The following is a 27,107-nucleotide window of genomic DNA, read 5'->3' on the forward strand; positions in this document are numbered from 1 at the left end:
CCGGTTCAGGGCCCTTCTTCAGATCCGAAACGTCACCCATTCCTTCTCTCCAGAGATGCTGTCTATCCCACTGAGTTACTCCAGCATGTTGTGTCTACCTGCATATCCTTCCTACACATGGGTCATAGAGTGATACAGGGTGGAAACAGGCCCTTCAGCCCAACTTGCCCACACCGGCCAACATGTCCCAGCTACACTAGTCCCACTTGCCTGCGCTTGATCCATATCCCTCCATACCTGTCCTATCCATGTACCTGCTGCTTCTTCCCTGGCTGCCTCAACTACCTCCTCTGACAGCTTGTTCCATACATCCACCACCCTTTGTGTGAAAAAGTTACCCCCCAGATTCCTATTAAATCTTTTCACCTTAAACCTATGTCCTCTTGTCCTCGATTCCCCTACTCTGGACAAGAGACTGTGCATCTATCCGATCTATTCCTCTCATGATTTTATACACCTCTATGAGATCACGCCTTATCCTCCTGCACTCCAAGGAATAATAATAATAATAATGGATGGGATTTATATAGCGCCTTTCTAGAATACTCAAGGCGCTTTACATCGCATTATTCATACATTCCTCAGTCACACTCAGTGGTGGTGAGCTACTTCTGTAGCCACAGCTGCCCTGGGGCAGACTGACGGAAGCGTGGCTGCTAATCTGCGCCTACGGCCCCTCCGACCACCACCAATCACTCACACACACATAGACAAAGGTGGGTGAAGTGTCTTGCCCAAGGACACAACGACAGTATGCACTCCAAGCGGGATTCGAATAGAGTCCTAGCCTACTCAACCTCTCCCTATAGCTCACACCCTCTATTTCTGGCAACATCCTCGTAAATCTGCTCTGAACCCTTTCCATCTTCAGATAAATGGAGAGGTTTGTTTGTTTGTTGTTGCTGCTGCCACACCAGCTGAGCAGTTGTATAATTATCTATTGCAAATGTTGGGTGGTGGAGAGTGGGAGAAAGAAGCCTCTATCATGTTGACGACAAAATCATGAGAGGAACCTCCAGTTTAAATTCCATTTGGAATATTTTGGAGGACCAAGAACCGATCAGGTAGATGCACAGTCTCTTGCCCAGAGTAGGGGAATCAAGGACCAGAGGACATAGGTTTAAGGTGAAGGGGAAAAGATTTAATAGGAATCTGAGGGGTAACTTTTTCCACACAAAGGGTGGTGGGTGTATGGAACAAGCTGTCAGAGGAGGTAGTTGAGGCTGGGACTATCCCATCGTTTAAGAAGCAGTTAGACAGGTACATAGATAGGACAGGTTTGGAGGGAGATGGAGCAAATACGGGCAGGTGGGACTAGTGTAGCTGGGACATGTTGGCAGGTGTGGGCAAGTTGGGCTGAAGGGCCAGAGTCCACACTATAGCACCGTGTGTGTGTGTGTTCACATGTGAGTGGGCGTCGCGGGCAGCGGGGAGGTGTTTGGCGGTGCAAGGGGTGAGAGGTGAAAGGGGAGCGGGGTTGTGCCGGGCCGGTCCCTGCCTCCGCCAGTCCCTGCTCCGTGTGTGTGTGTGTGTGTGTGCGCGCTCCCGGCCCCCGGGCCCCGTTGATGGGGAGGAGAGACGATGAAGGCGGCGAGCTGGAAGTCGAGGCCGCAGCCGGCGGCCGTGTCGGTGTGGGGCCGAGGCCGGCTCCGGCAGCGGCTGGGCGGCCTGTGGCAGGACAAGCGCTGGATCCTCTTCAAACCCCGCTTCACCGTCCCCGTGGCCGCCTGCCTCTGGGTGGCTGAGATCTGCGTCAACCTCTGGGTCATCCACAGGGTGCCGTGTAAGTGGCAGCGGGGAGCGGGGGAATGAGGGAGGGAGGGAGGGAGAGAGGGAGGGAGGGAGGGAGAGAGGGATGGAGGGAGAGGAGAGAGGAGGGATGAGAGAGAGAGGGAGGGAGAGAGGGAGGGAGAGAGAAAAGGGCGGGAGAGAGGGAGGGATGAGAGGAAAGGGAGGGAGGGAGGGAAGGGAGGGAGAGAGAGGGAGAGAGAGAGAAGAAAGGGAGGGAGGGAGGGAGAGAGAGGGAGGGAGAGAGAGAGGGAGGGGGAGAGAGAAAGGGAGGGGGAGAGAGGGATGGAGGGAGAGAGAGAGAAAGGGAGGGGGGAGAGAAAGGGAGGGGGGAGGGAGAGGGAGAGAAAGGGAGGGGGACGACGAGGATGGAAGGGGGAGTGAAGGGCAGAGAGAGAGAGAAAGGGAGGGGGGGAGGAGAGAGGGAGGGAGAGAGAAAGGGAGGGGGAGAGGGATGGAGGGAGAGAGAAAGGGAGGGGGAGGGAGGGAGAGGGAGGGAGAGAGAAAGGGAGGGGGAGAGTGGGAAGGACGGAGAGAGAAAGGGAGGGGGGAGAGAGGGATGGAAGGGGGGAGGGAAGGATGGAGGGTGAGAGAGGGAGGGATGGAGGGAGAGAGAAGGGGGTGGAGCGAGAGAGGGAGGGTGGAGAGAAAGAGGGGAGAGAGGTGGAGGGAAAGTGAGGGAGGGGAGGGAGGGGGAGAGAGGGAGGGTGGAGAGGAGTTGGGGAGGGAGGAATTGCAGCAGATAGCAGCTGCTGGTCGCAGATCACATGGGCTGCAGAGGGAGGCCAGCTCTCCCCCGGGCTGGTGAATTTCCCAGGTTGATCCTGGGCGGGAAATGGAAGATATGGCCCTGTCCCTGGACTCTGGCAGCGAGAGATCACCAAGGCATCTCGCCTTTTGACAGGAGATATTTGTGAGGATATGGGCCCATGGGCTGGCAACCGAGACTAGCTCGGTTGGGCAACTTGGTCAGCATGGACGAGAGCCTCCCCATAATGGAAACAGAGATCAAGAAAGGGGGAAGAGGCACCTGATATGGTCTAAATGAATTTGAGGGGAGATATCTGGAGAATTTAATGTTGAGTACTGAAGGCTGCAACAGGTCTGACGAAAAATAAGATGTTCCTCAACTTTGTGTTGGGACTCGTTGTTAACAGTGCAGGAGGTCAGAGTGGGGGGTTGAATTATGGTGACGGGCAATTGGAAGCTGGAGATCACTCCTGCTGTCTAAGTAGAGGTGTTCCGCAAAAACATCAGTCAATCTGAGTTTGGTTTCTCCAATTATGGAGGAGCCAATGTTGTGAACAGCGAATGCAGTAAACTAGATTGGAGGTGCAAGTGAATTTCACTGCCTTGGTCTTGACACAAGGTGCTTACCTGCACAGGCTAAATTATATTTCAGTAAAAGACGATCGAAACTAGTTACATTCAAATTTAGTTCACTGCCTTTGGTTTATTTCTACCAAAATTGACCATGCTGTACGGAAACTTTCCTCGTGACTATTCAAGATGGAGGTGGCTAAGAAACAAATCCCTTAGTTCCGGTTTGACTGCGGGCCACATTTGTGAAGCGTTGGAATACCAGGGTAAGTCTTCCATATGAGTCTTTTGAGTGGGACCAGCATTCTGGCAGGCAGGTTTGCCACTGCTACACGGGTGGTTTTAAACTGAATAAGGGGGGTGGGGTGTCGAATGGGATAGTGGAGGATGGAGTTAAAGGGAAAGGGTTTCTTAAATGTGTGAGCGTAGAGACAGAGGGGTGTAAAATGAGGGTAGAAGCAATAGGTAGCAAGGTGAAAAGTAAAATTGGCAGGCCAGCAAATCCAGGGCAAAAATCAAAAAGGGCCACTTTTCAGCATAATAGTATAAGGGGTAAGAGTGTTGTAAAATCAAGCCTGAAGGCTTTGTGTCTCAATGCAAGGAGCATTCGTAATAAGGTGGATGAGTTGAATGTTCTTCTTGAATTTTTTGAAGAGGTTACTCGGGAAATTGATGAGGGTAAAGCAGTGGATGTTGTATATATGGACTTCAGTAAGGCCTTTGACAAGGTTCCTCATGGAAGGTTGGTTAAGAAGGTTCAATGGTTGGGTATTAATGGTGGAGTAGCAAGATGGATTCAACAGTGGCTGAATGGGAGATGCCAGAGAGTAATGGTGGATGGTTGTTTGTCAGGTTGGATGCCAGTGACTAGTGGGGTGCCACAGGGATCTGTGTTGGGTCCACTGTTGTTTGTCATGTACATCAATGATCTGGATGATGGTGTGGTAAATTGGATTAGTAAGTATGCAGATGATACTAAGATAGGTGGGGTTGTGGATAATGAAGTAGATTTTCAAAGTCTACAGAGAGATTTATGCCAGTTGGAAAAGTGGACTGAAAGATGGCAGATGGAGTTTAATGCTGATAAGTGTGAGGTGCTACATCTTGGCAGGACAAATCAAAATAGGACGTACATGGTAAATGGTAGGGAATTGAAGAATGCAGGTGAACAGAGGGATCTGGGAATAACTGTGCACAGTTCCCTGAAAGTGGAATCTCATGTAGATAGGGTGGTAAAGAAAGCTTTTGGTGTGCTGGCCTTTATAAATCAGAGCATTGAGTATAGAAGTTGGGATGTAATGTTAAAATTGTCCAAGGCATTGGTGAGGCCAATTCTGGAGTATGGGGTACAATTTTGGTCGCCTAATTATAGGAAGGATGTCAACAAAATAGAGAGAGTACAGAGGAGATTTACTAGAATGGTGCCTGGGTTTCAGCAACTAAGTTACAGAGAAAGGTTGAACAAGTTAGGGCTTTATTCTTTGGAGCGCAGAAGGTTAAGGGGGGACTTGATAGAGGTCTTTAAAATGATGAGAGGGATAGACAGAGTTGACGTGGATAAGCCTTTCCCACTGAGAGTAGGGAAGATTCAAACAAGGGGACATGACTTGAGAATTAAGGGACAGAAGTTTAGGGGTAACATGAGGGGGAACTTCTTTACTCAGAGAGTGGTGGCTGTGTGGAATGAGCTTCCAGGGAAGGTGGTGGAGGCAGGTTCGTTTTTATCATTTAAAAATAAATTGGATAGTTATATGGATGGGAAAGGAATGGAGGGTTATGGTCTGAGCGCAGGCATATGGGACTAGGGGAGAATACGTGTTCGGCACGGACTAGAAGGGTCGAGATGGCCTGTTTCCGTGCTGTAATTGTTATATGGTTATAATGTGCAGATAGCTATTTATGACTATGGTATAGTTGGGATCACGGAGACATGGCTCCAGGGTGACCAAGGCTGGGAGCTGAACATCCAGGGATATTCAATATTCAGGAGGGATAGAGAGAAAGGAAAAGGAAGTGGGGTAGCGTTGCTGATTAGAGAGGAGATTAACGCAATGGAAAGGAAGGACATTAGTTTGGAGGATGTGGAATCGGTATGGGTAGAGCTGCGAAACACTAAGGGGCAGAAAACGCTGGTGGGTGTTGTGTACAGGCCACCTAACAGTAGTAGTGAAGTTGGAGATGGTATCAAACAGGAAATTAGAAATGCGTGCGACAAAGGCAAAACCGTTATAATGGGTGACTTCAATCTACATATAGATTGGGTGAATCAAATTGGCAGGGGTGCTGAGGAAGAGGATTTCTTGGAATGTATGCGGGATAGTTATCTAAATCAACATGTAGAGGAACCAACGAGAGAGCAGGCTATTTTAGACTGGGTATTGAGTAATGAGGAAGGGTTAGTTAGCTGTCTTGTTGTACGTGCCCCCTTGGGCAAGAGTGACCATAATATGGTTGAGTTCTTCATTAGGATGGAGAGTGACATTGTTAATTCAGAAACAATGGTTCTGAACTTAAAGAAAGGTAACTTTGAGGGTATGAGACGTGAATTGTCCAAGATTGACTGGCAATTAATTCTAAAAGGGTTGACGGTGGATATGCAATGGAAGACATTTAAAGACTGCATGGATGAACTACAAACATTGTTCATCCCAGTTTGGCAAAAGAATAAATCAGGGAAGGTGGTACATCCGTGGATAACAAGGGAAATCAGGGATAGTATCAAAGCGAAGGATGATGCGTACAAATTAGCCAGAAAAAGCAGCATACCGGAGGACTGGGAGAAATTCAGAGACCAGCAGAGGAGGACAAAGGGCTTAATTAGGAAAGGAAAAATAGATTATGAAAGAAAACTGGCAGGGAACATAAAAACTGACAGCAAAAGTTTTTATAGATATGTGAAAAGAAAGAGATTAGTTAAAACAAATGTAGGTCCCTTGCAGTCAGAAACAGGTGAGTTTATCATGGGGAACAAGGATATGGCGGACCAATTGAATAACTACTTTGGTTCCGTCTTCACTAAGGAAGACATAAATAATCTGCCGGAAATAGCAGGGGACCGCGGGTCAAAGGAGTTGGAGGAATTGAGTGAAATCCAGGTTAGCCGGGAAGTGGTGTTGGGTAAATTGAATGGATTAAAGGCCGATAAGTAGCTCCAGAAATAGTGGATGTGATGAAGCTGAATTTTAGTTAAAATATAAGAAGATATTAAAATAGGTTTCTGGGCTAGCTTACAGCTTATATTTATTGTCAAATTAGGCTTGCCTTAGGTTGCGGTGTGTGAGATAATAAATATCATAACATTGTCTCCCAAGTGACAAGCAGAGAAGAGCTAGATCTCTTTGAAGTAAGATGCCGTAAACAAAGTGGCCAATGTTATGGGGGAGGAGGCGAGAAAGGAAGAGAGAAACAGCTAGTCATATCTGTGAAGTAAGATGCCATAAACCAAATGGCCAATGTTTATGAGGGACCAAATGACAGAGAGGAAGCAGCGAAAGAGCTAGGGTGATCTCTGTGACGATAAAATGGCATTATCCAAATAGCCAATGTTTATGAAGGACGAGAAAGGAACCAGGGAAGTAGAAAGATAAAATGTCGTAAACCAAATGGCCAATGTTATCTTGTACTATGTAAACAAAAGGCCTTTGATGTGATGCATTCTGTGGAAACCTTTTCCTGTACCTCTGACCATGACTAATGTCTGTGAAATGTGCTAAGGGGACAAAAAAACCCTATTTAAGGCAATGTAATTCTGTTGTTCAGAGAGGTGAACGAAGGACGGTCAAGTGTCTGTAATGGTCACTTGACTGGAGTTCTCCCTCCCTTCCATCGGCCGATGTTAAGTAAAGTTTTGAACTGGTCTACCAAACAGTTTGTGTGGTGTCTGTTTATTAAGAAGCGAACCTGGTTTAGTAGTTAAGAAAGTAGCTTTTTCAGATGCATTAGTAATAATCTTTCAAAACTCTTTAGATTCTGGAGTAGTTCCTGAGGATTGGCGGGTAGCAAACGTAACCCCACTTTTTAAGAAGGGAGGGAGAGAGAAAACGGGGAATTACAGACCAGTTAGTCTAACATCGGTAGTGGGGAAACTGCTAGAGTCAGTTATTAAAGATGGGATAGCAGCACATTTGAAAAGTGGTGAAATCATTGGACAAAGTCAGCATGGATTTACAAAAGGTAAATCATGTCTGACGAATCTTATAGAATTTTTCGAGGATGTAACTAGTAGCGTGGATAGGGGAGAACCAGTGGATGTGGTGTATCTGGACTTCCAGAAGGCTTTCGACAAGGCCCCACATAAGAGATTAGTATACAAACTTAAAGCACACGGCATTAGGGGTTCAGTATTGATGTGGATAGAGAACTGGCTGGCAAACAGGAAGCAAAGAGTAGGAGTAAACGGGTCCTTTTCACAATGGCAGGCAGTGACTAGTGGGGTACCGCAAGGCTCAGTGCTGGGACCCCAGCTATTTACAATATATATTAATGATCTGGATGAGGGAATTGAAGGCAATATCTCCAAGTTTGCGGATGACACTAAGCTGGGGGGCAGTGTTAGCTGTGAGGAGGATGCTAGGAGACTGCAAGGTGACTTGGATAGGCTGGGTGAGTGGGCAAATGTTTGGCAGATGCAGTATAATGTGGATAAATGTGAGGTTATCCATTTTGGTGGCAAAAACAGGAAAGCAGACTATTATCTAAATGGTGGCCGACTAGGAAAAGGGGAGATGCAGCGAGACCTGGGTGTCATGGTACACCAGTCATTGAAAGTAGGCATGCAGGTGCAGCAGGCAGTGAAGAAAGCGAATGGTATGTTAGCTTTCATAGCAAAAGGATTTGAGTATAGGAGCAGGGAGGTTCTACTGCAGTTGTACAGGGTCTTGGTGAGACCACACCTGGAGTATTGCGTACAGTTTTGGTCTCCAAATCTGAGGAAGGACATTATTGCCATAGAGGGAGTGCAGAGAAGGTTCACCAGACTGATGCCTGGGATGTCAGGACTGTCTTATGAAGAAAGACTGGATAGACTTGGTTTATACTCTCTAGAATTTAGGAGATTGAGAGGGGATCTTATAGAAACTTATAAAATTCTTAAGGGGTTGGACAGGCTAGATGCAGGAAGATTGCTCCCGATGTTGGGGAAGTCCAGGACAAGGGGTCACAGCTTAAGGATAAGGGGGAAATCCTTTAAAACCGAGATGAGAAGAACTTTTTTCACACAGAGAGTGGTGAATCTCTGGAACTCTCTGCCACAGAGGGTAGTCGAGGTCAGTTCATTGGCTATATTTAAGAGGGAGTTAGATGTGGCCCTTGTGGCTAAGGGGATCAGAGGGTATGGAGAGAAGGCAGATACGGGATACTGAGTTGGATGATCAGCCATGATCATATTGAATGGCAGTGCAGGCTCGAAGGGCCGAATGGCTTACTCCTGCACCTAATTTCTATGTTTCTATGTTTTTACAATACTGGAGAGATTTTGAGGAACAGGATTAATATTCAGGTATATACACTGTTCTTAAAAATCTACCCAACATGTGAAACCTTACAAATAACAGATATAAATTAGATAACTTCAAGTCAAAAAATTTCATCGTTTTACCACCATTTTGGACACCTTCTTCCTCGTGTCCAGCCATCTTCTATATCACGTCTTTCCGGTCGGTCAGTGATGGTTGACGGTCGGTGGTTGCAGAATTGGCTACTTCAGTCAGTCACTGTGGTACAGTTTCTGTCGTCAGCATTGCCCGGGATGTGCCACGTGGAGGCTTCTGCTTGCATCCCATTTTGGACACCAAAAATGTGATATTAAAAACTCTGCCACATTTTGTCATAAATATTTAATTCATAAATAAACTTCATATGGCCCCTCATACATATACTTTTTGATAATGATCTAGAGAAATATCTTCATCAATACCAGGAGAAAAATACAGGAACATGTCTGGTATTCCCCCTAGCAAAGATCCCGTAACGATCGTTGTGCTTGGTGTTCATTGTCACAACGACGGTTATTGGGGTCAGTACCTCCGTAAGTTAAACCACGGAGGCTCCAAACCTCTACTGCTTTTCACAAACTCCAGCAATGTACCCTATGGTAGTAGTGATTTTTGGGCGAGTTAATTATTTTTCTTATATTCACATTTAATATATCAAAAAATCGTGGTGTTAAAAACACAACGACCCTTTATGATATATTTTCCGACTTTTTAAGGGCAATAAAACAAATTTGGGGGCATAAATTCTCAACTAAACTAAGAAACTGAGCAAATCTTCAATATGGCAACACACTGTCTCTTGTTTACCTTTCGTACGGACCAAGTCGCTAACTTAATTCCTTCGTGTCAATCTCTGGAAGCTCCACAACGACTGTTACGGAGACATTTAACTTACTAAAAAGTAATTCCAAATCAAACCTGACGAATCATCAGCCATTGATATAGCTCAAATCCATAAGGTAATCTACCGTTTAGATCACATTGGTGAAAATGTTTGGTTTTCGCTAATAATGTAATGTTCATTTTCTGAGACACCAAACCTTTGAGTGTCCGCCACAATGTACGTTTGTGTGTATGGTGTAACGCGCGTGGCGGTGTCCACTCAGATGGATGCAGTATTCTACTACATTATCAGGTGAATGAAGTGGAAACGGTGTTTGCAATTTTATTGTTCCATGTGGTATTCAGAAACATAGAAAGGAATAAGAAATATGTGCACTTACTGTGCCAACCAGGTCACTGGTGGACACTATGCAACAACCATTACACAAAATGTATTTGTGTATTCTGATGCCATTTTCAGAAACTTGCCATCAATATGCTATCTTTTCTTATATTTTTTGTTGATACTATGTTAGTCATGAACCCAATAAACTGCTTGTCAACTTTTTTGAAGGAATTTGAAAATTGACCCCCTTTGTCACATTATTGTATGCCAGTACCTGTATTGTAAAAAGACTCATATAATGTCAGCCTTGCAGCCAATGCCAGTTTATCAAGGGATGGGAAATGCCATGAATACTTGAGCACTTTTCAGCACTGGTTAATGGAGTTGGAATAGAGCGCTGTTCTTCTCCAACTGCTCCTCTTCCAATTTTCATACAGGCAGTCATAAAAACATTGTTGTGAAGCCTACCTTGTGCACATTTGTTCCATTGCCATCTGTTTTAGTTATCAAGTTTTGAAGAATATGAGCCTTTCCTGGCTCAATTAAAAGCAGTTTGCAATCATTAAGATTTAATTAATTTTCAAGTAATCAGGGATGATGCCAGGTCAATAATGACTAATGAAGAAGGGTCTCAACCCCGAAACGTCACCCATTCCTTCTATCCAGAGATGCTACCTGTCCCGTTGAGTTGCTCCAGCATTTTGTGTCAAACTGCATACATTGTTGTATAATCATCCACTTTATCCATATGAGTGAGTTTTTATAGTACTCTTGTCAACCAGTGATGAGCTATTGAAATGCTCAGTGTGGAAAGACTGGAGAGGAAAGGGGCCTTTTCACGAATGAGCAATTAAAGATTCTGGTTGAAACCAACTTATCTACCTAGTGCATTGAAATACAATTGAAAGTACACCAACCAGCACCGATTTCTTCTATGAAATAAGTTAAATCAAACACAGAAAAAAATAGAAAAAATGGAAAGCTGTCTCTATTTTCAGACACGGAGATTGACTGGAGAGCCTACATGGATGAAGTGGAAGGTGTGATTAATGGAACATATGATTACACTCAGTTAAAAGGAGACACAGGACCGCTAGTGTAAGTAGAGGAAACTGAATTCCTACATCACAACTACTTAATTGTTTGATCAAACAGTTTGAGTGGTGTGAGCTCACTATGTTTATAAATGTGTATTCAATTGTACATCGATAATGTAAATTAATAATTTTTCCTAAATTTAATCGTTATTAATACATTTGCAAAATAGCAGCATTCAAGCCACCATAGATTGTTTTTGTCTTGCCTCATCTGTCCATTGACTCTGATACCCCCCATGGACCTGAATTCCAAGACCAGCCTATTGGAGTGGCCTCAATGCCGAGGCATCTTTGCTGGGGATGTATGTAGCTGCTACTTGCCACCTATACACCAGTGCAGGAGATCAGAAAACCCTCCCAGGCCCGCATCCCAACACTTGGTATCTGTGCTACATAGTTTGGGCCCACAAGGCATGTTCTTGTGTTGCCCTTGTCCTAAGAACTATGAATGGATTTATGATGGTTATGTGGTATTTAAATTGCTATTAAATGTGGATGGCAGCAGATGGTCTTGTATAATTACTAGAATTAACATGAATTACACTAATACAAAACGGCATTCCTTCTCTGCACAGCTATCCCGCAGGGTTTGTTTATGTCTTCATGGTGCTGTATTACGTCACAGATCATGGAGTCAACATTCGTCTCGCACAGTACATGTTTGCCATTTTCTACCTCGTAACATTGCTGCTGGCCTTTAGGATTTATAATCATACAAAAAAGGTAAGTAAACCTCAGATGTTCATCATTTGAATTGTACCATATGTTAGATTATATATTTTGTACATCAATATCACATTCCATGTGACTACATTAGTCACTGATATTCATACAATACAATAATACGACAATAAATTCCTATCTATAAAGAATATATCTGGTTTTCAATGTTATGTAGGATGTAATGAAAGATGTCACAGCCATAATTCCCAATCTTATAAGATATTTCAAATTTCCAGTGTTGCCTGGATATGAGAGACAAAAAGCTGGTGTTACACAGTGGGTCAGGCAGCATCTCTAGAGAAAGGGAATGGGTGACGTTTCGAGTCGTGACTCTTCTTCAGACTGATGCAGACCATAATACATCTCTGCACTACTACTACAATATTGTAATGGTTATGTTACCAAACAAGTAGCAATAAATAAAAGCTTGATTTTGAAATTGGAGTTTGAATATGCACCACGGCTGATGGGAAATTAAAATTATTGAATGAATCTTGCATGGAAACAAAATATAGTTCAATAACTGTAACCATGAAACCATCTGTTTGACTCGTGCCTTTGCTGATTTGACACACCCTCTTAACTGCCCTTGAGCTCGGGTAATAATGTGAGACGATAAATGCAGACATTACCACTGAAATTCATATCCTGCGAATGAATCACAAAAGCCTTTGAGTAACCGGCAGTAGAAGACATGCAAACTTGATCTGTCAAGAGTATGCAGATATTTGATGCTTGGTTAGAGACAGGCTTGGCTTCCTACAACCCTGCCTAATGCAGAAGATAGACACAAAATGCTGAAGTAACTTTTGTGTTACTCCAAAAAGTTAACGCTTTTGGCAGCATCTCTTGATAGAAGAAATGGGTGACTTTTTGGGTTGAGATCCTTCTTCAGGTCAAGACCCTGCCTGATGCAGCACAGGTTGTGCTGCTCGCGCACGTGCCACTTGAGCTATTGGTTTTAAGGTACTTGGATAACACAGGAGAAAGCTGAAGAAAGAGAAGGATATAGCTGGGGTCATGTTGCTCACCACCTTGCAGGTAGCTGAACAGTAACATTGACAAAATGTGTGAGCAAGTCACGAAGATTTCTCTTAAGTAGCAATGGTGTTTTGATATCTGCTTCTCTGGTTTTCATTATCTTTTTAAACCTGTGAACAATGCTAGATGGTGAATGCTGGGGGACACAATGTGCGCATGATGTATGTTTTGTAAAGGGCAGCCTTTGTTCTTTATGTCCTCAGGTTTTCTGATATTGCCTCTCTTTTTTTTTTATAGGTTCCGCCATTTGTGTTTTTCTTCATGTGCTGTGCCTCTTATCGGATCCATTCTATCTTTATCCTTCGACTCTTTAATGACCCTATTGCCATGATGGTCCTTTTTTTGGCTGTGAACCTCTTTCTGAACAATCGGTGGTCGCTAGGCTGTTGCTTCTTTAGGCAAGTATTATCAAGAGTTTAAAAAAAAAATGATTTGTGGAATTTTCCTCTTGTGCAAATGGGAAAGGAATACAGATCTAAGAAAAAAATAGTTAATCAAGACTGTCTTTTCCTGATAGAATGTAATCTACATTGCTGCTTTGCCTCATAAGGTGAGGAATCTCCTGGGGCAAAGAAAAAAGGTTCTAGAGTCCTAGAGTTTATCTGGGAGCATGGAGTCACCTATGCTTATTGTTTCAACACCAGCCTTGTATAGGTCATCCGGCAGAAACGTTGTTCTCAGAGTCAGTTCAATGTGGACATTGAGGGATTGCACTGCAGAGTTTTCTGACCATAAAGGCACGTGATGTGATCTAAACAAGCCTATCGCAAAACATGAATATGGCTAATACCACAGGTTCAAACATTTTAGACAGTAAAAATAAATTAAAACATTTGATCATTAGAAAACTTAAGTAAGTTACCTGAAATTTGTCTCCGACTCGCGGTTGTTCTTACCCATTGAAGTAAAAGGAGTCACTGAATCCCTCCCAGATTGACTGCTGAAGGAAGTTGATGCTGCATCACAGGTTGCCATAAGTGGTGAGGCACAGTTATGAAATCAAAGGCAAGTTTTGGTCAGGAAGTTGGGGGATTTCTGCATTTTCTCCTTTCTTGTATGGGTTTCCCTTTGTCTCTTTTGGTTGCAGAACAATGTGAAAGTTGCACATGAAACTGCAAGTATTTCATGGTTATATTCAGGTTATTGAAATATCTTGAGCCCAATAAAAAGTAATCATGGAATTTTCAGAGACATGCAATTTGTGCTAATCTATCTATGTTGTTTAACCTGGGGCATTAAAAAAAAAATCAGCTTGTTCAGATGTTCCCAATTGAATCCACCCCCACTGCATGAATGGTATGAAGAGATTAATTTCTTGCAGAAAGCATTTCTGCAGTTAATTTAACTTGTTTTGCATCTTTGAATGGTAATCCTTTCATTATTAAGTTTCTTGCTGTGATACTGCACATACACTTTGGAACAAAGGAAAAAAACTGAAATCTTGAAAATATAAAATAAATATATAAATTGAACAGTCCTGATGAACAGGACAACAACTTGAAGAGTTATATCTGCTACCTCACCAGTTGAGCATTTTTTGAGTAGATTATGTGCTTAATTCTGCACAGTATACAATCTTCAATCTTTTTTATTCTGATTAGAGCACGCCACAACTGTACTAAATGGCTTTTATGTCCATTAATGTTTATTACATAAAATGTCTTAAGTCTAAATGTTTGGTTAGGAAAGCTTTCCTTAACAAGGTTTGTTGATAAAGTACAACTGTTCTTTCTGGAACAGAAGGTATTGCAGTCCACGCACAATAGACAATGCTGCTCGTTACATGTGGAGGAATGCAGTGGTGTTTCACTCCAGAGTTATCTTGTTGTTTGCATGGTGCAATGCAATGTTTGCAGTTACAGTTTTTAAAAAAACAATTGGAATTTGATAAATATTGAAAGTAATTGAATTTGTACAGTTATCAAAAATCTCCAGAAAATAAGAGTAAATAAGGCATAGACGCAACATTGACTTTAGGTCTGAAATATAGACTGGATATATTGACAAAATCATAGACTATAACGTGAACTGGCCTTGATATGTCATTAACTTTCATATTGATCCAATCTTTTCCAGTAACCAGTTGGGATTAAAATGTGCATTTGTAAGATTTGTATACATTTTTCCATGTATCAATATAGTGCACTGTATTGGATACATGGAAAAAATGTCACCCTGACCACATAGGCACGAAAGCAAACAAGAAACTTGCGCAACAGGGTTTGAATGATGTCTGTTGAAAAGGAAATTGGGCGGCATCTATAAACGGCTTGTTGATCAGTTTCACCTGTTCGATGTGGTGAAACTGAAAATTGTCATATATACTTTTACCACACTTTTTTTAAATCAATATTTCATGGAAAGAAAATGAAAATGTGACTCTGTTTGTTCCCTGGGCAGTTTAGCTATTTCCATAAAGATGAACATTTTGCTCTTCGCTCCAGGATTGTTGTTCCTTCTCCTCTCTGAGTTTGGATTGGTCCGGACCATCCCAAAGCTGGGCATCTGTGCTGCAATGCAGGTACCTAGGTCTCCCATTTTCCTCTCAATTCAAATAACAGTGAAATGTAAAACTAGCCTTTGTGTTTAAAATGTAAAATACAAAGGGTCTGCATTTTATTGATCACAAGATAAATAATTCACAGGAAAGATTTTCAATTGGTTTGTTTTTACAGATGGTTTATTCATTCCTTTCCATCAATTTACTGTCAGTTGTTAGTTAATTGGTTTTGTCTTTTATCTGTAGTGTTCATTTCACGTACCCATCTCTTGACTTTAGTGATTTTGATTTCTCACATTCTAATGGTTGACTTTTGCGTAATCTTAATTTGCCTTTATATGTAGTTGTCAATTTTGCATTAAATAGACACAAAAAGCCAGAGTAACTCAGTGGGTCAGACAGCATCTCTGGAGAAAAGGAATAGGTGACCTTTTGGGTTAAGACCCTTCTTCATACAATTTTGCATACCATCCTTCCAAAAGCCTAACTTTTGCTGGTCTCTTTCTCCCCTCTATTGTCATTATGGACAATAACTATAATTGAATTGTATCCGGATGTATGTTTCCTATTAGGATTGTTTGTTAAGAAGCGGACGCAGTTCACAAAGTCTGATCAGAGTGTGAACATCACTTCCCTTGACTCCAATGAATGGATTATTCTCATTTTATATGTGCTTTCTAATTAGTGTAACCTTTCTATTTTCAGTGTAACCTTTCATATTTTTTGAACAATATTTCATTGTATTCCGATTGAATACTCAGTCACTTTAGTGCATTCACGTAATACTTCTGCATTATTTCTACACAAATAAACTGCAGATTGTTTAATCAGAGCTAACTGCAAATGCAAACTTTGCAGAAGAATCCTTTCTAAAAACTGGTAAAAGGATTCATAATAAGGGTGGCAAGGTGACACAGCGGTAGAGTTGCTGCCTTACAGCGCCAGAGACCTAGGTTCAATCCTTGATAGGGCGAACACTGATGTGCCTTCCCAAGTCCCTATACGCTCTGAAGGTATCACAGTCACAGTCACAGTCACAGAGGCCGACATCAGAAGATTCTTCTGGGGGTGAACCCTCGGAAACAGAAACATAGAAAATAGGTGCAGGAGTAGGCCATTATGATCGTGGCTGATCATCCAACTCAGTATCCTGTACGTGCCTTCTCTCCATTCCCCCTGATCCCTTTAGCCACAAGGGCCACATCTAACTCCCTCTTAAATATAGCCAATGAACTGGCCTCAACTACCTTCTGTGGCAGAGAGTTCCAGAGACTCACCACTCTCTGCGTGAAAAATGCTTTTCTCAGTGCCTGGACCTGATGGTATACCCGGTCGAGTTCTCAAAACCTGTGACCAACTGACTAAGGTTTTTACGGACATTTTCAACCTCTCACTGCTGAGGTCTGAGGTTCCCACCTGCTTTAATAGAGGGCCCAAGAAGAGTAAGGTGACGTGCCTCAATGACTATTGACCAGTGGCACTAACATCCGTGGTGATGAAGTGCTTTGAGAGGTTGGTTATGGGGCATATCAACTCCTACCTCAATAAGAACCTCGACCCACTACAGGTCGCCTACCGTCACAATAGGCCCATGGAGGATGCGATTTTACTGACTCTCCATTCCGCACTGGACCACTTGGACAATAAAAACACTTACGTCAGGCTGTTGTTTATAGACTATAGCTCGGCGTTCAATACCATCATCCCCTCCAAGCTGGTTATGCGATGGGCCGAAGATGTCCTGGTTGGTTTGCTCCTAGGCCTGGCCATCCGCGAGTCACGGCGCCAGGCGGAAGAGGGCTTTGCCCGAGTCAGATGCTTGCCCCTTTACCGGGGTTGTACAGTAGTTATTAGAATATTTGTAAAATAGTTGTTTGCTGATTTTGTAACATGGTGGTAGGTATGTCACCACAGTTTTGTTTTTTTTGGTTTTTGTATCATGTTGAAATTAAATAGATTATTTTTTGATACGAAAAAAAGCTGGTTACCAAGCTCATGGAACTGGGTCTCTGCGCATCCCTCTGCAATTGGATCCTCGACTTCCTCATCCACAGACCACGGTCTGTTCGAATTGGCAGAAACACTTCATCCTTAGTAACAATCAGTGCGGGAACACCTCAAAGCTGAGTGCTCAGCCCCCTGCTCTACTCACTCTATACTCATGACTGTGTACCCGGACATAGTGCGAACTCCATTTTTGAGTATAGAAGTGAGATCATCCGACTGACCAAATGGTGCCAGCACAACAACCTGGCTCTTAATATCAGCAAAACCAAAGAACTGATTGTGGACTTTGGAAGAGGAAGGATGAGGGCCCACAATCCTGTTTACATCAATGGTGGAGATGAGTCAAAAACTTCAAATTCCTGGGAGTGCTTATTTCCGACGATCTTTCCTGGACCCAGCACATTATAAAGAAAGCACATCAGCGCCTCTACTTCCTGAGAAGATTAAGGAGATTTGGTATGTCAAAGAGGATTCTCTTGAACTTTACAGGTGCACAGTAGAGAGCATATTGACTGGTTGCATCGTGGCCTGGTTCAGCAACTTGAACGTCCAGGAGCAGAACAGACAGCAAGAGTTGTGAACACTGCCCAGTCCATCACCGGCTCTGACCTCCCCACCATCGACGGGATTTATCGGAGTCGTTGCCTCAAAAATGCAGCCAACATCATCAGAGATCCACACCATCCTGGCCACACACTCACCTCACCACTGACATCGGGAAGAAAGTACTGGAGCCTGAGAACTGTAATATCCAAATTCAGGAACAGCTTCTTACCTACAACCATCAGGCTATTAAACACTACAACCTCATAAGCTATGAACTACAATAGACTACTGTAGACTATTATTATTATTATTATTATTGCACTGTTATTGTTTGCTTTTTTTTAGTTTTGTTATTATTTATTATGATTACATATTCTGCTGAGTTGCAGCTAGTAAGAATTTCATTGTTCTATCTGGGACATATGACAATAAAACACTCTTGACTATGGGTGCTGTCTGTATGGAGTTTGTACGTTCTCCCCGTGACCTGCATGGAGTTTCTCCGGGTGCTCCGGTTTCCTCCTTCACTCCAAAGACGTACAGGTTTGTACTCTAATTGGCTTTGGTAAAATTGTAAATTGCCTCTAGTGTGTGTAGGATATTGTTAGTGTGCGGGGATCGCTGGTTGGAGTGGACTCAGTGGGCTGAAGGGCTTGTTTCCTCGCTGGCTCTCCAAACTAAAATACACTAATGAATTTTATTTGGTCGTGGTCAATTGGAAACTTGTTTATTAACATTAGGTATTTCATTCTGCTTAATTGAAGGCTGATATCTAAAAGATTAGATCAGGTTAAATGTAGTCTTCTGCAGATGTAAAAAATCTGCATACAAATTTGAAAAAATAATGCCTTCTCCTTTGCAACTTCACCACTCTCTGACTCTGCCAACTTTTTTGTTGCCTTCAAATTCTGGTATAGATGGTCAGCTTGCTATCTGGATATAAGATAGCTTTGCAGACCAATTGACTAGGATAGAATCTATCTGGTTTTAGTTTCCATTGATATCAAGCCATGCCATCTTTATGCTGGGACAACTGGCTAAAAATTGGCATCTTGTGTTTGTCCTCCAACGGTGGTGTTCTTGAATTGCAAGATTCAAGGGAACGTTCCGGTAATCTCCACGCACCATTCCATTAGTTGAATTAGCTGCCTTTTATTTGATTTTGCTGCCAGCATTCTGCAGAACAGGATTGCTCTGAGTAATTGCTTTCTCTTATCACATGTATTGTTTGATTTGTGAGAATATTTTACAATGTTCTATAAGGGATTAATGAGATTATGATGGGTGTTGGTGATTCACTTTGAAGATCAAACAATGTTAAATTACCTAAATAAATATATATTTTTTAATATTTTAAATTACTTCCATATCTCGAATAATTTAATAACCCAAGGTTATTCAGCTTCACATTGCTGTCAGAAAAATATCTGTTGACTGTGCTTGCAGCAATCTGACAGGAAACAGAAGACGGAATGGTTAAAATCTGAATTCATGAATCCAGCAACTGCTGTTAGAGGTGTTAAGGGATTAATTTGTCTCTATCCTTTCCAACCTCCACTAGATTTAATTAAGATCAATGGTTCAACACAACTGAAAAGTGCAAAATGAGTAATATAAGACTGTCAAAGTAGAGGCAAGCTAGTGCTCGGGCAATATCCCATGAGTTTCCTCTGTCGATCCAAGTCTGAGTGCTGAGCTCCCTGCTAGTTCTCTAGAAATTGCATCGGTGTAAACCAGCATAGACTAAGCTACCTCTGTGACAGAATACTACAGACCATATATTGCATATCCATGGACTTGTTTTTGTAATTGTTTTGTGTGAATATCTTTTTTTTGTACTATATTTTTCTCTCAGTTTCATAAAATTGTGTTATTTATGTATAATATATTTCTATATAAATATATGTTGTCTGTCTATGTATCTACAAGTAAGATTTTTGTTATATGTGTGCATGGTCCCCACTGTGCTTGTGCGTTTGATGATAAACTCAATTTGACTTGACTTGAAGCATGACTACAACCTGGTTCCTGTGTGGGAAGATTATTGTTTTCTTGTCAGTTAGTATCTTCTACAGTGAGTTCTGATTCACTTTGTGCTACTGGTCCAGATTGGGATAGAAATCACAGCATACGGGCAGGTACTATTAATACAGGACTTGATCATTCTGGTCACCTGTAACAATGTACTTCTTTTACTTTTGCCTTCCACTGGGACCACTTGGGTCTCGACACGATGCAAAAGGCTTCATGATTGCCTGGTCTAGATGATTCACTTCTGTCTAATGTGTTCATACTGGACTTAAAAAACAAAATAGCAGAGGTCCTTCGGCAGAACCGACAAAGTCCGAAAACATGCTTTTTTTAATAATTAGAAAGGGGTGAAGAAACGGGAATGTTTGCGATAAGATGCAAGCCAAAGTTGATGATGCAGCAGACATTCCCTCTTTTGTATCTTTTAAACTATGCCAAAATTGTGGCGACTGTGCATTTGTGGTTGTGCAAAATAATTTCACAGTGTTGTGCATAGGTGACAATATTGAATCATTGGTCTCTCCACCACTTTCTCTCTTTACATAAAAAAACACGCATGTTTTCATTTTTCAATTTCTGAGGCGGTATCCTTGACTGGAAATGTCAACTTTGTTCCTCATTCCATCCCTGCAGCAATGCCACGTCACCTGTTGAGTCCTTCCGGGCTTTTCTATGATGTCTCTATGTGGCCTGTTTCAGGTACTGTGGTGGGGAAACCTCTGTATTTGTAGAAGCTCAACTTCTCGGGCCAATTCACAAAATTATTTACATTATGCTGGTTTTTTTTTTTAAACGCTTAAAAGGGACTGTCGGGTTTGATTTGTCCATTTGATATGCATTTTAACCTGCTGAAAACGGTTCACAAATGATTAATGCTTCCTCCACTTCATATAAAGTTTAACGTGGAAGGGGTGTGTGTATTTGCGAGATAACTTTTCGGCTTGTTAAAAATGATCAAGCCATTTGTAAAACTTTGATTTCCTTGGAGGAAACATTTGTTCAATTGTCGGAAAAAAAAGTGAAATTAGTTAATGGCTCGTTCAAAGAGCTGACACACGAGTCCTCAGCTGGATGATTTGACGGGTTGCTGGATTCACAACCCGACGATCAAAATATTTTTCTTCCTATTCTTTAGGTGGCGCTGGGTTTGCCCTTCCTGATGGAAAATCCAAGTGGATATGTGGCAAGAGCGTTTGACCTTGGCCGCCAGTTTCTCTTCAAGTGGACAGTGAACTGGCGTTTTCTGCCTGAGAGCATCTTCCTGAATCGTTACTTCCATCTGTCACTGCTGGCGGCACATCTGACTGTCTTGATTCTCTTTGCCCTCTGCAAATGGAACAAGTATGTGTGTTTCTACTTGTGGGTACACTAAGTGCATCAGTATCTATCATGTTCCCCTTCCTCCTCGTATCTATCCCTTCCCTTCCACCCGTTGCCTATTGGATGGGATCACGTTCTTGAAATCCCTTGCTCAGCATTTATTGAGGGCAGGTTTGACGTTTGCTTCAAGTTACATCTCTTTCCACATACACCATGAATGAAAATCAAGAAAACTGCAGATGCTGGAAAATCTAAAAATAAAAACAGAAAAGTGCTGGAAATACTCATTCGGTCAGTGCGCATCTGCGGGAGGTGAAACAGAGTTAACATTTGAAGTTGAAGACGCTTTGTCATAACTGCGAAGAAGAGAAAATAAGTTTGTTAAGTTGCAGTGTGTTTGGAAGTGGGGGACTGGAAGGGAATGTCTATGGCAGGGTGAAAGAGTTGAGCCAGTGTCATTGTTGAATCATTATCATTATGTGATTATTGTTCTGGTTCCCAGACTATTGTGTTGTGTAACATAATTTAAAATTCCTTTAAATCCAGAAATAATGATAGAATTCCAAAAGGCTCAACAGGGTTAGGAAACAAGTGCAGACATGAAGTTGCAGATGCTGGAATCTGGATGCAAAGAAACCGTGCTGGAGGAACTCAGTGGGTCAGGCAGCATCTGTGGAGGAAATGGACAGATGACATTTTTGGTCGGTGTGCTTGAGACTGATTAGAGTATGGGGTGGGGTGGGGGGGGGGTGGTGGGAGAGAGATGGGGGGGTGTAAATCCTGACGAGTGATAGGTGAGGGGTTTAATTGGCAGAAAGGTGGAGTAAGTAACAACATGTGTGAAAAGGAAGTGAAGGGTTGTCAGATAAGGAGAGAATGGGGATTAGAAGTGTTAACCTGCATTGAGGGATATGGGTGGAAAAAGAAAAGAAGGAAATGTGGGACACGGGCATGGAAGATGGCGTACAAAGAACAAGAAAGCAGGGTGGTGGGAAACGGGAGAAATGTGCTCATTTGTGTGCACATCGGGATGGGTTGTCAGGGGGACAGGAAAAAGAAAGGTGGAGCTTTACTGGAAATTGGAGAATTGGTTTGTAAACTACCCCAGCAGAATATGTTCTCCAGTTTGCATGTGACTTAACTCTGGCAATCATCAGCAAGACCAAACCTAGGCGAAGCCACCATTCCACTGAACACTTGTGTTTTCTTCGCCAATGCCTGATGAAGCTCCCAGTTGCTAACTATTTTAATTCACTTCCTATTCTTATATCAACTTTCTGTCCTTGTCTTCCTCCAATTTTCCAATTTCAAAGGATACCCCCCTCTTTTCCTTCCTTATCCCAGTGCACACACACTTCTACAAACACCCCATTCACACTGTTCCTTTCCCCTCCTTCACACGCTCATCTCCCTTTCCCGAGTCTGCTATTTCCTTTTTATCCCCCACTCCCCTGTTGCCTTCCACCCATATCCTCTCCTGTTTCCTTCTCAAGTGGTCTTTGTCACTTGCTCCAGCCAGCTGCCAATCAGACTACTCCTCCGTATATCCACCTATCACTAGCCAGGCTTTGTGTGTCCCCCCCCTCTTTACCAACTTTCTCCCCGTACTCCAATCAGTCTGAAGAAGGGTCGCATGCCAAAACGTTACCTGTCCATACCCTCCACAGATACTGCCTGACCCACTGCGTTCCCCCAGTACTCTGTTCAGGAAACATAATAAACTGGACATTGCTACGTTCAGTATTGAACGCTTCTCTCATCGTTTGCTTAGAATCTGCTGAGTACAAAATGCTTATTCTAAAACATGATCAGCGGTAAAGAGTTCCAAAACTATACATGAAATTGTTGTTTATTCCAATATGACACTCAATTTTTTCCCCTGGTTTACGTCCCAGATCTAAGGAGGGAATACTCTCACTGCTGAAGGCCCCAGAAGAGAGAAAAATACAGCACCAAACTTTAACAGCAAATCATATCCTTTCAAAATTGATGTTATGATTTTTGCATATTTATGTTGTTGAGAAAAAGGCAACATAGTCAAGAGAAGCATGGCCTAGATGGTAAGACACTGAAATTGTTAACGTAAGCTGAAGTGCAAATATTTTTAGGTGGTTTTTCTCAGATGCACCAACCTAACTGAGAAACAGCAAAGCCTCTTGCCTTGCAATTTCTATTGTTGCGTATATAACGATGGATCCTGCATTACTTTTTGGATAGATCAAACTAACCTTCAGAGTAGACACAAAATGCTGGAGTAACTCGGTGGGACAAGCAACATCTCTGGAGAGAAGGAATGGCTGACGTTTCGAGTTGAGACCCTTCTTCAGACTTTGTCACCCATTCCTTCTATCCTGAGATGCTGCCTGTCCCGCTGAGTTAGTTCAAGTTTACATTTATTGTCATTGTACCAATTGGTACAGCGAGATTTGGGTTGCCATACAGCCATACAAATGAAAAGAGTACAACACACGATAGAATTTACCATGAACATCCCCACAAAGCGGAATCAACATTTCCCACAGTGAGGGAAGGCAATAAAAGTTCAGCCCACTTCCTCTTTGTTCACCTGTGGTCGGGGCCTATTGAGGCCTCCGCAGTCGCCGCAATGGCGGCCCGATGTTCAGGCCCTTTCGCCGGATGATGGAACTCCGGCGTCCGAAGAACACTCTCAGCGGCTTGGAGTTCCGAATCGGCCGCTTCCTACTGGAGACCGCGGCTCCTGAAGTCCACAGGCCGAGCTGCGCGGAGCTCCTCACGGCAATCCTCGGTGAAAGATCCCGCGTTGTTAAATTCAGCACTGCCCACGGCTGGAAGCTCCACAGACCACAACTCCACAGTGTTCAAGTCGGCTGTCCCAGCACTCCGGAGCTCCAACACGGCGACCCTGGTAAGGCATCGCCCGCTCCGCGATGGCACTTCAGTGCTGTGCCGCTGCTGAAGCTCTGGCCGGTGTCCGGCAGGAAAGGCCGCGCCAATCCAGATGGTAGGCCGCGAGGAGGGGACGAAGATGCAGCTCGGAGGACAGAAGCATCCTCGACCAGGTGGTGACAGAGAAAACAGTTTCTCCATTCCCCCCCCCCCCCATCCCCCACATAAAAAGACTAAAAGACCTCCAAAACAAAACTTTTTGACAAACTAAAAAATAAAAAAATGAATGTAAGGCCAATCAGCTGCAGGCAAGTCTGCCATACTCAACGACGCTCCCTCTAGAGTTACTCCAGCATTTTGTGTAAACCAGCATGTAGTTCCTTCCTACACGTTACCTTCAGAGTATTTCTCCTTTGTGTAATATATACATAAGATCTCCAGGAATATGTCATTGTAATCCAAAGAGTCTGTGGGGGTCTATATACATTAGTAATATGTCCTTGATAATCTTTAACTAGTAATTGAATCAACATTTTAACCAAATTGGAGTCATTTGGTGGCTTGTAGGAAGCAAGGATTGTAGTTAGGTCAAAGAATTGTTTTTGATTACAGATATTTTGCTGTATTTCTATACATGTTGGGGCAAGAATTGTAAAGTTGGGGGAATCTGCAGTAGAAACCACTCTGTCATTCCCAAAGTACTTTTATGGGAATGAGTTAATTCATTGTTTCATTGGATTAGTTTTTGCCAGTTGTACAATCAAAGAATTACTTCTAATATTATAAGCTGGTCCTAAATGTTGTGACTTGCTCCTCCACCATAAAGTGTTTTCATCTTTGTGCTGATACAGTCAATTTAAGTGATGTTTCAAATATTTAAGTGCTCAATTTTTCCTTAATTGCTGAGTACAAATTGTGTTTGTTCTCTTCACCTCGAATTTCATTGGTATTTGTTTCAGTCGATCACTACACTACCAATTCTATGTCTGGTACTTTCATACTCTGCCCTACCTTTTATGGAGCACACGGGTGAAAAAACTTGCTCATCTCCTCAAGTAAGTTTCATCCATTCACAGTATAAATGTTTCCTCTGTCATAAGGTCATAAATTTTGATATTCACTGATAATTGCACAATGTTCAATACCCTTTGCAAGTCCACAGCAAATGATGCATCACATGCCCACATGCAGCAAAACTATAGACAGTATTCAACATTGCCTGATAAGTGACAAATAACCTTTGCTACACAAGGCCTAGATGATCTCAACAAACATCCAGCCACCTACCCTTAACGTTCAATGGTTTTACCAAAGACAAGCTCTAGGGGCTTGTGGAATCAATGGATATGGGGAGAAGGCAGGCACGGGTTATTGATTGGGGACGATCAGCCATGATCACAATGAATGGCGGTGCTGGCTCGAAAGGCCAAATGGCCTCCTGCACCTATTGTTTATGTTATGTTAAGCTGACCACACAATTACCATAGCTACAGGAGCTACAGCTGTCTCTCTTGTTGTAAATAACTTGCCTCCTGACACCTTGAGGCATTTCCGCCAACAACAAGCACAAGTGAAGAGTGTGAGGGAGTACACTCTTTCCCTGCATGAGTGCAACACCAGTAACTTTCTGCAAAGCAGCCCACTAGACTGGTACCGCACCAGTCACTTTAAATGTGCATTCCTTTCACTGTGGACCATCTATGGTTTTTTCCAAGGTACTTAAATTAAGGGCTTAGTTGATTTTAAGTTTAGAGTTGACACAAGCAATAGAACTTTATAAGGCACTTGGGAGCAGGTCCATAATCAGTTTATGCATAGTAATTTATTTTATTTAAACCAATGTTTTTTTTTAAATTATTGAAGAAACCAAAAAGATGGCTTGCCGATTTTCTTTGTCTGACAATCATGGTTTGGTTCCGAAAGGGGATTGCATTTGTATTGATGTAATTATTATGTTTCTGTAAATTTTGGATAAAACACTTTAAATCAAATTTCATCTTTAGTCAAATGTCACATTTAATTTTTGCACTCTCAATATAATTTTAATTAATTTTAGTTTACTTATAAGCATCAACAATAGAGTGTCCAGACTACTAGGTATTTTCATGTTGAAGAAACAGATTAAATGAATTGTGTGCAGAAAAGGAATAGTTTTACCTAAACTGATGGCCCAATTTATTGAGGTTGATTATCTGCTTAGAACTGGGGACATGCATGTCCTCAACTTCAATGAATAATAAACGAGTTTATTGAGATTATTTTCTATCAGATTTTGTTCTGATGCAAGAGGATAAAAGTAGATTGTTAAGTGATATAATTTATGTATTATTCTTTCAGAGTTCTCATTTTAGGATTAATTGAGATGTCTTGGAATACATATCCGTCAACTGTGTACAGCTCAATCTCGCTCCATGTGTGTCATATCATCATTCTGCTTTCTCTCTGGTATGGCCACGATGACCCTGAGGAGGATACACCAACCGAAGACAAGGATCTATTGAAAAAGAAGAAATGATTTATTGGACTTAAAGATCGTGCTTCGGCGCAGCAATGATAATTTCATTAATAATATAGCCAAGAAAGAAAATTAAGGGGAAAAAATGGTTGCCAGTGACTACCACTCGGAAGTATTTTAAAGATTTATGGTCCCAGGGCCACTAAAGACACCAAACCATTTCACATGAATTACATGTCTGTAACTGTGATATCTGAATGTCGCTTTGCACCTGCCTGGAGCCCAGTGAGGTTTTTCTTTCTCACTGTCGTTTGAAGTGTGGAGTTCACAGTGCGTTAACTCTGAGAATGAACATGGTGCAACACTGGACGAATCTGCGGAATAGTGCAGGTTAATAGCTTTAGGTCAATCTTTCTTCACTGTATGACGTTTCAGTTTCAGGTTATTTTATTTTCACTTCCTAGTACCAAAAAAATAGCCCTTTAGAAGATTTGGGAATAAAATCAATGCCAGTTTCAAGAATTCACTTTTTAGAAGTCATATTTAATGACAGATTAGCTTCATTTTCCATTGAGATGCTTAAATAATGTTTTGGTCTGCTTTGAAATGATTGCATTTGAATTTTTCTAATCAAATGATGTATTTTATTACAGTTTAATAAAAGTCCAATTGCACGCGAGGAAGTGCAGCAGAGCTAGAGTTACAGCAGTAACTGACTGTCATGCATTACTTAAATGGGATTTCCATATGT

At 42.3% G+C, this 27,107-nt stretch overlaps 1 protein-coding gene across 1 annotated transcript; it reads left to right on the forward strand.

The window, feature by feature from the left end:
• Positions 1–1,434: 1,434 nt before the first annotated feature.
• On the forward strand, positions 1,435–27,055 carry alg3 (ALG3 alpha-1,3- mannosyltransferase). The gene is made up of 9 exons (XM_033032076.1): positions 1,435–1,783; positions 10,767–10,866; positions 11,441–11,588; positions 12,867–13,027; positions 15,030–15,150; positions 20,849–21,054; positions 22,929–23,005; positions 24,812–24,956; positions 26,239–27,055. The coding sequence occupies exons 1-9, from the start codon at positions 1,582–1,584 to the stop codon at positions 26,414–26,416; spliced, it is 1,338 nt and encodes a 445-aa protein (XP_032887967.1). The 5' UTR covers positions 1,435–1,581; the 3' UTR covers positions 26,417–27,055.
• Positions 27,056–27,107: the final 52 nt, after the last annotated feature.

This window comes from Amblyraja radiata, chromosome 13, assembly GCF_010909765.2.
Source record: "Amblyraja radiata isolate CabotCenter1 chromosome 13, sAmbRad1.1.pri, whole genome shotgun sequence".
In the NCBI taxonomy this organism is placed as follows: Eukaryota; Metazoa; Chordata; class Chondrichthyes; order Rajiformes; family Rajidae; genus Amblyraja; species Amblyraja radiata.

Excerpts from the sequence above, each read along its gene's own strand:
- alg3 (XM_033032076.1), top strand. The coding sequence starts at position 1,582 with ATGAAGGCGGCGAGCTGGAAGTCGAGGCCGCAGCCGGCGGCCGTGTCG. Across the intron at positions 1,784-10,766 it reads GGTCATCCACAGGGTGCCGT|ACACGGAGATTGACTGGAGA; the intron begins GTAAGTGGCAGC and ends CTCTATTTTCAG. Across the intron at positions 10,867-11,440 it reads GGAGACACAGGACCGCTAGT|CTATCCCGCAGGGTTTGTTT; the intron begins GTAAGTAGAGGA and ends TTCTCTGCACAG.